This window comes from Silurus meridionalis, chromosome 26 (assembly GCF_014805685.1).
Source record: "Silurus meridionalis isolate SWU-2019-XX chromosome 26, ASM1480568v1, whole genome shotgun sequence".
Classification (NCBI taxonomy): domain Eukaryota; kingdom Metazoa; phylum Chordata; class Actinopteri; order Siluriformes; family Siluridae; genus Silurus; species Silurus meridionalis.
The window spans coordinates 17107553-17119594 of record NC_060909.1 but is presented as its reverse complement, the minus strand read 5'-3'; the positions used below and the strand labels follow the sequence as shown (position 1 = coordinate 17119594).

General features: G+C 39.6%; 1 protein-coding gene across 4 annotated transcripts; it reads right to left on the bottom strand.

The window, feature by feature from the left end:
* Window positions 1–183: 183 nt before the first annotated feature.
* Window positions 184–11404, bottom strand: LOC124379964 (sialoadhesin-like). 4 transcript variants are annotated; one of them, XM_046840623.1, is made up of 12 exons: window positions 8730–11404; window positions 5780–5847; window positions 5230–5562; window positions 4798–5006; window positions 4291–4635; window positions 3987–4208; window positions 3623–3889; window positions 3309–3548; window positions 3120–3201; window positions 2553–2601; window positions 2239–2465; window positions 184–1638 (listed from the first exon to the last, which is right to left on the bottom strand). In XM_046840623.1, the coding sequence occupies exons 4-12, from the start codon at window positions 4874–4876 to the stop codon at window positions 1599–1601; spliced, it is 1551 nt and encodes a 516-aa protein (XP_046696579.1). In that variant the 5' UTR covers window positions 4877–5006; window positions 5230–5562; window positions 5780–5847; window positions 8730–11404; the 3' UTR covers window positions 184–1598. The 4 variants fall into 4 exon arrangements, with proteins under 4 accessions (XP_046696579.1, XP_046696578.1, XP_046696576.1 ...); XM_046840622.1 differs by lacking the exon at window positions 8730–11404 and having other exon boundaries at window positions 5780–5987; XM_046840620.1 differs by lacking the exons at window positions 5230–5562; window positions 5780–5847; window positions 8730–11404 and having other exon boundaries at window positions 4798–5216.
* Window positions 11405–12042: the final 638 nt, after the last annotated feature.

Sequence of the window (12042 nt, the reverse complement as noted above, 5' to 3'; positions counted from 1 at the left end):
TAAATTTTTATGTTTTTGTCATCCTATTAGACAAATATTGATTCTGAACTGCTCCAGATGTTGTAGGTGCACAGTTGTGGTTGTAGTGTAGAGGTTTGGAGTCTTAACTAAGCTTTTTGCTTTAGTAAAATGGTATTCACCCTCCATATGTGAGATGCCTCTCTCTCTGTAATGCCACGCATTGTTATATTGCGTTTTTGTATCGTATTGATGGTTTCTATAATTGCGACGTGATAGTGGTGATAGTTTATGCTGCATCGACTTTCTAATTCATAATATTATTATTTGAATTGAAGCTGTGGACTATGCACTATTTTCTCGAGATCTGTTTGGTTATAATTTGCCATTTGTATTCTAGCCATGGAATTCATCATATAATCGCTTTATGATACCAAATTCATCGTTGTTATGAGAGGAAATAAACGCCCTCTGTTCTTTACTCAGAAGGCAACACAGGAAGCAGACACCGTTTGCAGAATGAGGCTCTATGTTTCCATTACGATGTTATATTTTTTGCCTTACGGCCAAAATCAGGGTTATTTCTGCTATCATTGTGCAGATTTAATCTATCGATATATTTTCAGCTACTGATTATGAAAGATTTAGGTGGAACAGTGAGATAAGACTCATCATTGGTTTCATCAGGTTTCGCTAAGTTCATGTTGAGATTCTGGTCCTAATAAATCCAGCAAACAAATATTGGTGGTGTGGGAAAGGGGTATTTAGAGCGAGTGTGTAATTGGTAACAGGTGAGGGTGGTTACTAATCAAATGACTTTAATGGAGCATAGGCGCTTGATTGGATGATCATGTGATGAGCTCTGGGGTTGAGGATAGGGGGATCTGTGGTCTGGAAGTTGGATGACAGGACATTTAATGGAAGATATTAAGACATGCAATTTTATGCAGACAAAATAACTATACATTATGCTGTCTTACAGTTATTGTTATTGATGGTGGTCATAGTGTCTTGGTCAATGAAAAACCCTGCCAACTAGAGTCCTTAAAAGTTGACAGGAAAGGGAGGATAGGGGTTGGAACTCCTGTTTGGGACATAAGCAGTCTGCTTGTAATGACATTGTGTGTGTTATGAAGTGACCAGTGTCCAGCAAACCCAAAGCCTATGGCTGGCTGAGAACCACTAGGATTGTACTAGAAATACACCCTGGATGGGAGTGTGCACCACACATTCAGCTGAGCTTCACTCAAAGATATTTACTCAATGCCATGCTGAAGAATCCTCAGCTAGACCACCTATACCTTTATATATACAGATTTCTTTTAACGATATACCAAATGTTATGTCAAAAAATAAATGAAATATATTTAAGTGCTTATACAGTCGACATTTTTTATTACAATAAATATCTGTGTCCAATACACCCTAATAATTGAGAAAACAGTGCTACTGAAATCATACACACGACAACGTTTGAGCAATAAAAGCACACAAAGCTTTACAAAACAGCCAATGTTAGATAAAAGACATCACAGAGTCAAAAAAGAGAAAACAAGTATACTATATATATTATAATATGACTGAAGAAAAAAGGGGGTCTGGACCTTGTCGCTGAATTTTAGAGCCAGTCTAGACTCTGCTTATTTTTGGAATTTCAGATTCTTGTAGATTTCTTCCTCTCTGTAAAAAAATAAATAAATAAATAAATAATATAAAATCAATATATAAATAATATATTTATGGCATATAAATATGACATAATGCTGCCTATATTTATATTTTTTTCAATCTAGACCCTTCTAATATTTCTAGAAATACCACTGTGGATGGACCAAAACCTTCACCTCATGAAAGAATCACTCTTCATTCTTCAATCCAATCCATTATATCCCTTGGGTGAAAATTTGCTTTACTGTGATTACCTCAGCAACAGTCAATGTGCAGTTCATAAGTCTGGGTGCTTGGCCCCCTAAAATTGCTGCTGATTTCTATTTAATTTTGTAATTGAGCTTAAAAGTGTAAAATCTGTGTAGCAAATCAGAGGAACTCACTGGCATTTAGATGATTTCGATCCAAAGTCACACAAACCTATGTATACATTTCTCTGGTAAGAAACATTTATTTATGAACAAGCCCAATTTTCGAGAATCTCTTATGCAAATGCTTGAAGTTTCCTATTAACTGCAGCTGTGATTGCAAGTATATTAGCAGGCCGATGAAAGGGGCAAGTGGAAAGAATGCACAAGGTGTGACAGGACCATTATAATTTGCATCGCTTACCGAACATCACTGTACGTGACAAGGCTCACTGTAGCATATTCTACTTCCTCCTTCTGACTATAAACCTTTGGCAGTTGAACAGTTGAGTAGAGAGGCACCTCCTGTGCATTCGAGTGGCTGAAATAAACACTGCGGTACTGAACACTGTCCTGAACTTCTGAGGAGGTTGTTTGTGTGGGGTCAGACGTCGAGTCTGAGATGTTCCCATACACAGGAGGGGAGTTATTCTAAGAGAAAGTGAGGAAGTCTTACAATCTAACATGAATATGAAAAACATGTTATTTCGAAATATTTGAATTATCTGGAAATCTCACTTTGGTGCACTCCTCCCTTCTGCTACTCGACCCTGATGCTCGTCTCCTGCTGGAATAAGTGTAGTAAAATCACTCAAATCACCAACTACATTTGCAGTGTGGAACAAATTTGTCATGAATTCTCCAATTATAAGGATCAAAGATCAGTGACTCTTGAAGTGTTGTACATGGACCCCCAGGTATCTGTGAAACATAACTGTCTATTGAATGTCCAATTCCATGTCCCATGCCCCACTTTGGCCTACACACATAGTCTACATGTATGTAGGCCTTGGTTTGTTCCTTTATCCTCATTTAATGAGAGAGCCAGTGGGTACTGCGGCAAGGAAAAACTCCCTGAGACGGCATGAGGAAGAATCCAGACTCAAAAGGGAACCTGCTCTCATCTGAGTGGAACCAAATGTCCATTCATTACAGTTCAATATATTAATCAGGGGGTCTTTTCCTGACTTGCCAATTCTTTATTTTTGCGAACGATATTGCAGTTCCTTTTTTTAATAACGAGGCAAACTGGAATATCTGGAAAACATTAATAAAAGTGAAGGAAATACGATTTCAGTTTCTTACCATATCCAGAGAAATACAGCGAAAAATATCACAACCGAAGCAACAGTGACTGCGGATGCGGCGTACGTCACGACTCTGTTATCTGTACGAGAAAAACGAATGGGTCTTGAACGGAGACAAAGAATAGGCTACGATAATATACAAGTATGTAAGTAACACCAACAGAACATGCTTGTGAGAAGCGGGTACCTGATTTATGTGCCCATTCGGACGAATTGGAAGCCCCGAGTCGATTTTCTGCTGTACAGTAATACAATTTGTATAAGGATTGTGATGATAAAGTTAATTTAGCACCATTTCCAGTCAGCGTCACGCCTCCTTGCGTTTTTCCATACCAGGTGTACGAGCTGATGGGGTTTGAGTCACTTGAGCATGACAGTGTAGGCAAATCACCAGACGCGACAGACAACGATGTGTTTCGAGGAGCGTCTGATCAAAAGAGACACTTGATTAGTTCTTCAAATGTATTACGATCAGTGTGAAACACAATACAATGCACCTACATAAGACGTCCAGGTGTACGGGTGTAGCGTTGTGGCGTCCCAGCTGGTTGTAAGCAGTACAGTAGTAGAATCCGCTGTGCTGTTTGCTGAGGTTGCTGATGTTGAATTTCTGGTTTGATGTCAGCAGTATATCTGGATCTTCTCGCTTGAACCAGGTGTAGATGAGAACAGGAGGATTTGCGTCACTGCTGCAGCTCATAGTCACTGAATCTCCTTCTACCGTGTCTCCAGAGGAAATCACCACTGCTTTGGTGTTTGTAGGGGAATCTAAGAAGAAACACCTGAATCAACTGGGAAGTGTTCAGGATGAGCATTCGATTTATGTAGATGAACTTTGGTTGAGGAGAGTAAAATCCACACTCACACACTGGAGGAGATCGGAAACTCTCATGAGGTTCAACAGCACAGCTGTAACTGACCTCACCACTGTCTGCTGCTACAGAGCAGGAGGCAGATTTACACTCAGGAACACGCTGTTCGTTCTTGTACCAGATGTAAATTGTGTTGTGAGACAGAGTGCAAGTGGTGTTACAGCTCAGCTGTATGTTCTGATCACTCCAGTCTGACTGGACTATAACCTTCAGATCTGAAAGTAATAGGTATGAATTACTTCTTTTTTCATCCATACATCGATGCTAATTCACACAAATGAACGTGTGTGACGTTACCTGTAACCGACAGTAGGACTCCAGGTTCGCCCATGAATTTGTCCCAGTCGGTGAAGAATCTGAATGTGTATGTTTGAGCGTCTGTCTCTCTCAGATTGGTGATTCTCAGACTACAGTTATTCAGGGAACTGTGTGTGTACTGCACTCGGCCCTGATACGTTTCATCCTCTATCATATCCACAGGCTCAATGTTAACCTGCTCTTTAACAAACCAGAACTTGCTTGTGACCTTGTGATAATTAGGGAAGGTATAATAACTGTGAATGTCCACTGACGAGCCAATTACAGAGCAGATAGTCTGGGATGAGTAAGTCACACTCCAGCATTTCTTCGGATCAAAATGACCTGAAACACACACAATTTATTTAAACAGAACTAATCATAATAGTACTAATAAAAAAAAAAAACTAAAGCAAGTTATGAATCACTGCATGTGAGTGTATTGTGGTGTAACAGAAGCTGGCAGTGAGATGATGACAGTGTGTGTGGTGTAAAGTGAGTTCTTACAGACAGCAGGAGAGCGAAGATCCTCATGTCCCTTTACAGCACAGGAGTAGCTGCCTGCATTTAAACTATTGACATTCATTACTTTTTTGTTCTCGTAAATAACATGTCCGTTCTTGTACCAGATGTAAGTGGGGATGTCAGACAAAGTGCAGGTGGTGACACAGCTCAGCTTTTTAATCGCATTACTCCGTATGTATCCACAATAATATCTGCAAATGGTGTGTACCATATACATAACCCACAAATTTACTCCTCACATCCTCACACAAGAATTGCAAATGGATCTAAAATGGTCTCATTGATATATATATATATATTTTTTTATTCTATCAAATTTCTTATCCAATAATATGTTATTAAAACTATTATTCATCAATTTCATTTTGGTCCCATATAAAATAAAAAAACACAGACTGTATGTGTGTGTGTTACCTGTAACAGTCAGAGAAACTCCAGATGGGGCTGATATCCAGTAACTGCTGTATGTTTGAAATCTAAAGTTATAAACTCCAGAGTCACTCGGTCTCACATTGCTCAATGTCAGGTCACAGTCAGCGCTCCAGGTGCTTACAGACACTCGTCCTGCATATTGTGGATCTTTGCTCAGGTCAGCTTCTTGTCCAAAGCTTTGGATTCTAAACCACTCTCGGTGTTTGACCCTGGAGTAATTAGGTTTTGTAAATCTACAGGGGATTTTTACTGTAGTTCCAGTAAGAGAACAAATACTTTGAGAGAAAAGAGTTACACTGTGCTGAGCCTGAACTCCTGCAAAACACACACACACACACACACACACACACACACACACACACACACACACACAATGACAAAAGGTATGCTAGTCAAGTTTGTGATTCCACACTAAACAAGAAATCAGTCAACAATATTGTCTAATAATTCATCTAATAGATATCAACCAACATTACACACAGAAACATAAGACAAGCAAATACAAATGTAATAAAAAAAAAATATTTTTTACCTGCCAGCAAGAGGAGAATTGCAGCTGCTGAAAAATGTCTTGTTTTAATAACCATGGCTGCATCGTTCCTTAAAAACAGAGTATAATTAGCGGTTAACATGCACAATACTACACTTCTGTTTCTTCCGGCTGCTTCAATTAGGCGCCACAGCGGATCATCCCTGCATGTCTTCCCTCACCACATCCATAAACCTCTCCTTGGTCTTCCTCTTTTCCTCCTTCCTGGTGGCTCCATCCTCAGCATTCTCCTACCGATATACCCCATGCCCCTCCTCTGCACACATCTAAACCATCTCAATCTCACCTACCTCACTTTGTCCCCAAAACGTCCTACATACGCTGTCTCCCTAATAAACTTCTTTCTAATCCTCGTCATCACTCCCAATGAAAATCTCAACATCTTCAGCTAGCTCCAGCTCTACTTCCTGTCTTTTACTCGATGCCACTGTCTCTAAAACCATACAACATCGCAGGTCTCACCACAGACCTATAAACTTTTCCTTTCACCCTTGCAGATACTCTTCAATCCCAAATCACTCCTGCTATCACTCTTCTCCACCCACTCCACCCTGCCTGCACTCTTTTCTTCACTTCTTTAACACACTCTCCATTACTTTGCACTGTTGACCCCAGGTACCTGAACTCCTCCACCTTCTCCACCTTTTCTCCCTGCAACCACACCACTTACTCCTACTGACTTTCATTCCCCTTCTCTCCAGCATGTACCTCCACATCTCCAGGCTCTTCTCAACCTGCTCCCTACTCTCACCACAAATCACAATATCATCCGCAAACATCATAGTCCATGGAGACTCCTGTCTGACCTCCTCCGTCAACCCATCGCCACTGCAAACAGGAAAGGGCTCAGAGCCGATCCTTGATGCAGTCCAACCTCCACCTTGTACCATTCTGTCGTTTTTACTGCACACTTCACTGTTGTCACACTGTTCTCATACATGTCCTGCAGCACCCTCATCTACTTCTCTGTCACACCTGACTTCCTCATACAATACCACAACTCCTCTCTCAGCACGCGTGCGCTTTCGCTAAGACCACAAACAAACAATGCAACTCCATCTGACCTTCTCTATACTTCTTAATTAACATTCACAAAGCAAATGATGCTTCTGTGGTGCTCTTCCTCAGCATAAAACCCATACTATTGCTCACAGATGGTCACCTCCTCTCTCAGCCTGGTTTCCACTACTCTTTCCCATAACTTCATTGTGTGACTGATCAACTTTATTCCCCTGAAATTACTGCAGGTCTGCACCTCTCGCTTATTCTTAAAGATCAGTACCAGCACACTCCTCCTCCATTCCTCAGGCATCCTCTCACCTTCCAGAATCTTGTTGAGCAACCTGGTTAAAAACTCCACTGCATCTCTCCTAAACATCTCCATGCTTCTACCGGTATGTCATCTGGTACAACCAACTTTCCACTTTCATCTGCTTAATCGCTGCTCTCACTTCCTCTTTACTAATCCTATCCACTTCCTGCTTCACCATCTCCACATCATCCAACCTTTTTTCTTTTTCGCATTTTTCTCATTCATCAGCTCCTGAAATACTCCTTCCACCTTCTCAACACACTCTCCTTACTAGTCAACACATTTCCATCTCCATCTCCATCCTTTATTGCTCTAACTTGCAGCACATCCTTCCCAGCTCGGTCCCTCTGCCTGGCCAATCACTACAAATCCTTTTCTCCTTCCTTAGTGTCCAACTTCTCATACAGCTCCTCGTATGCCTTTTCCTTGGCTTTCGCCACATCCCTCTTTACCTGCTACCGCATCTCCTTGTACTCCTGCCTACTTTTCTCATCACTCTTTGGATCCCAATTCTGTTTTTCTGTTTAACCTCTTTCTTCTTATGCTCTCCTGCACTTCCCCATTCCACCACCACGTCTCTTTGTCTTCCTTTCTATTTCCAGATGTCACACCAAGTACATTTCTAGCTGTCTCTCTTATCACCTCTGCAGTAGTTGCCCAATCATCCAATGCACACTACTACACTACATGTATAAAAGGATTGGGACACCTCACTTTTCCAGTCATAAGTGCTTCTGTTAACACAAAGTTGGAGACACAATTGTGTGGAACGTCTTTGGATGCTGGAGCATGAAATTTTCCCTTCACATGAACTGGGAGATCCAAACCTTTTAGAGCATGACGATTGCCCCCGTGCACAAAGTCAACTCCGTGAAGATGCAGAAGACATCCTGCTATAGATCTCTGATCTCAACTCTCTTGGACTATGAATGTGAACGCTGACTGCACAACAGGTCTCCTCATCTCACCTTCATCAGTACCTGCATTTAGCCTTTATTCTTGTGGCTAAATGAGCACTTTCAACTTTCAGAAAATCTAGAGGAACATCTTCCCAGAAGTATGGCGGTTACTATTTCAGCAAATGGGGAATAAATGTGAAATGGGATGTTCAGAAATAAAAAAAAAGCAGAAATGCAAACTATGGACCATTATGGAGAGCTAGTTTATGATTGTGACTGATCTTTGACTTAATAATGTCATTATTTAAAAATATTTTCACGTTTTATTATTATTTTTTTTTTACAGCCTTTATTTTGATTGTAGCAACACAAGGAAGAAACCTTCAGTGAAATCAGTCTCAAAGCTTGGCCTCATCTTGAAGACACCAGATATTTTGATTATAAATCATTATAAATCATGTCTTCCACAGCTGTATAGTATAAAAGATATATCTATAGTACTACAGGTAGCAAAAAAGTGTTCCTAATAAATATGAGCATCATGGTTAATTTAAATGAAGTACAATTTACAATAAGTTGTGAGATGATTCTTTGAAATAGAATCACAATATCTTGCAGTACACGCAATAAGAAACAACTTTTTAATTTTCAAAAAATACCTCAAAATCTTTAAATGTACCACGTGACGAACAAAGTAAAGAAATGTCAGAAAAATGCGTACCTTTCCTCCGGCGAACTCGCGCTTGTTGTGTTGTTAAAGTGAAAGAAATGGAAACTTGAGGCAGACACGCCAGTTTCCTTCCTCATTTTCTTCAGTAACCAGAATGGTTTGTTTCATATTCAGTCAAGCATACTGAGTATTTATAGCACACAACTGCTCCCATAAAACCCCAATAATGAAAATAGAAAAGCATGTGATGGTAAACATTTCGCATCATCTGACATCAAATACTTGAAGGGTTTTGTGTCAAGCAGATATGAAACTCAGATATGAGAACCCATTTCAGCCTGGATGTCTAAAAATGAGGTAAACAGTTTTTCTGCCACAACCACTGCTGCTGGTCAGAAGAACCGCTGCCAAAAAGAGCCTATAAAGGTGTTACGTATATTTGTGAAGGCCATACGTTTAGACCCAAAGAGCCATATCACGTAAACTGTATTTAATGCTGCTGTTTATTCAAATTCAACTCTTTATTGGTCACAAACACGACCATACACAGTACGACATGCAGTGAAATGCTCGTAAATGTGGTGCCTGTCAGGAAAACCTTAATCTTTTGTGGTTTTGGAGACACATTATGCAACAAACCAGGTTTAAGATTTAATTTGACCAAACAAATACATATAGAAATGTCCAGATTTTTCACACTCTTGGGACTTGGACAACTTCATTTCTCCAAACATTCAGCTGAATTACTTTGTCATGCCTCTTGTAAAAACTTGTCAAAAACATTTTTGACTACTGGAGATTTTCTTTCTTGTGATCCAGTTCATCTTAGAGCAGTTCAATAGGATTTAGGTGCAGTGACTGGGCAGGTTATTGCATTCTAGAAACACTCCAGACGACTGTTTGCTCTCTGAATAACGCTTACAGAGCTCAGACGTAGGTTTCGCCTCATCATCTTGAACGGTGAAGTTGTTCCAATGAGCCGTGGTCCAGACAGAACTGCATGATGTTGATGTATGGAATGGGACTCATGTTGGTTTAGGATTCCTTTTACTTTTTGGAATAAGTCTCCAACCTTCCCTACTTCAAAACAAACCCCAAACCACCATCAAGCCTCCACCCCCATGTTTCACAATGGGTGTGGGGAACATCATCTCTCCTGTTCTCCATCTTCTTCTCCATCACCACTTTTTATTCCAGTGACTGTAGTATTCTTGTCCGTTTTTCTACCCTTTAAAATAGTTTGTCGCATATAAACAACAGAAACGTGTCCATGTTTTAAAAACCATACAGGTGTTTCCACAGTTTTGACAGAAAATATAAAGATAAAGGAATATAGACTTTTTACAATATCAGAAAACTGCAACAAACTAAAAAAGAGCAAATAGAATTTACAACAAAACAGAGAAAGAACAATTGAAACTCAATATTGAGTCAACATGTGGGAGTATTTTACATTCACATTCTGATGAAGGCTATAGAATGAATGAAAGGAAGTAGAAAAGGCTTTTACTTGTCACGTTTACAGCACAGCAAAATTCTTTTTTCGCATATTCCGGCTTGTTAGGAAGCTCGGGGTCAGAGCTCGGGGTCAGCGTTGATACAAGCATCCCTGGAGCAGAAAGGGATAAGGGCCTTTCTAAAGGGCCCAACAGTGCCACTGCGACTACACATTAGAGTGATACACACTAATATAATATAATATAATAATATTCCACCACATTAAATGATCCACAATTTCACATAATGTTTCAGGAACTGCTTCACACGAGTCACATTGAATCCTGGGAACGCCAGTAGTCAAATGGAAGTGCATCCAGTTGGGAGGATGATCCACATCCAAAGCACCATGAACACACTGTTGTGTTATACAACCAAAACCACACCCTTTATTGCAGCAGGTGCATTTTTATCTTGATGGTATTGAATGAAGATGATCAGACATTCAAAACACCCAGAAGGTTCTCGACTCTTGTATGGTAGATATTAGTAGAATGGTGGGACTTGAGGGGACGTCTTAGTGGTTAGGCTTCTTGAACTTGGGTTGTGAGTTCAAATCTGAGCACCACTATGCAGCCACTACAGGGCCCCTAAGCAAGGCCCTTAACAATCAAATGCTCATAGTGTCAGTTGCTCTGTATAAGCGCGTCTGTCAAACACCCGAAATCTAATTTCAATGGCTCAAAGTCATGTTTTATAGAGTCAAATAATATGATTTAAGTCTGATTCGTCGTTTGTATGGATACGGCCACTAGAGGGTGATGTTGATCACATTTTCTCAGCCGTACGTGGACGTTGGTGACGTAACTTCATTAGTGCGAAATGTTTCACCAGATCGCCGATTAATACATATAAACTTACTATACAATACACTTTGAAAAATCGGTTTTAAAAAAGGAATAATACCACAATCATACATACAAGGACAAGGATAAACATACACACACACAAAATCCTCTCAAAGGATAAAAAAGAGAACAACAAAGGAAAAGATAAATAGAAAGAAAAATACCTTTTACCAAAAATATGATACCAAACACTGATTATTTGCTACAGATTTTGATTGTGGGTCACTGATATGTTTAGAAAAGGATGAATCAATTCATCTGAAATTTAATGATCATTCAATCAACAAATAGAATAATAGAATTCTTTGGTGGGAAAGACCTGGACCTCATTTTGCTGAGGAAAATTTCTTGGAGAAGTTGGATTTCTATCATCAGTGCAGACTCGTGTTATTCTGTGGATCTCAGATTGTTGTAGATTTCGTCTTCCCTGGAAGACAAAGGCAAATTTTGAGCAATGGGTTATTTTTTACCCACAAAAACATTCTTTAGTACCAGAATTAGCCTCACAAAAGATCTCAAAAAACAGGAAACTGTATTCTATCCAATCAGATTTCAGCCGTCATCCGTGTTGCCAGGGTTAAAGGAAAGCGGCAAACATTACATATCGTTTGAAGGCTGCTGTTTTAACCAATCAGGTCTAATAACATCACTATTTTCACATCTTTTGATCGACCCGTCAGAGCAAACACTAGTCAGACTTTCAAACTGCATCTGTGGCAAACTGCACAAGTTTAAATATATTCCTGTGGATTTAACAGCTGTTTTCTTTTTTTTTTTTTACAATGGTGGACAGAGGAGAAGAAATAGGTTTGGTCACAGATACACATACAAGGCGGACTTTTCGTTCAAAACAGTTCAAAACGGATGTTAACTTTTTCATGAAAATTTATACTTTTGCATTTTTTTCTCTAGAATTTGTACAAAAACACAATTTGCCTTCATTTCAAATTCTCAGGAAAACCGATTCACAATTCATTTTATGAGGTTGTGGCTACAGTGAAAGGAGACTTGTTGAATTG

What these genes read in the sequence shown, in the direction of transcription:
- LOC124379964 (XM_046840620.1), bottom strand. Translation starts at nt 5,032, where the DNA reads ATGTATATGGTACACACCATTTGCAGATATTATTGTGGATACATACGG. An exon ending in GAAGGGAGGAGTGCACCAAA is followed by an intron (nt 2,466 to 2,552) that starts GTGAGATTTCCA and finishes ACTTTCTCTTAG; the next exon opens with AATAACTCCCCTCCTGTGTA. An exon ending in GTCACGTACAGTGATGTTCG is followed by an intron (nt 1,639 to 2,238) that starts GTAAGCGATGCA and finishes ATTTTTTTACAG; the next exon opens with AGAGGAAGAAATCTACAAGA.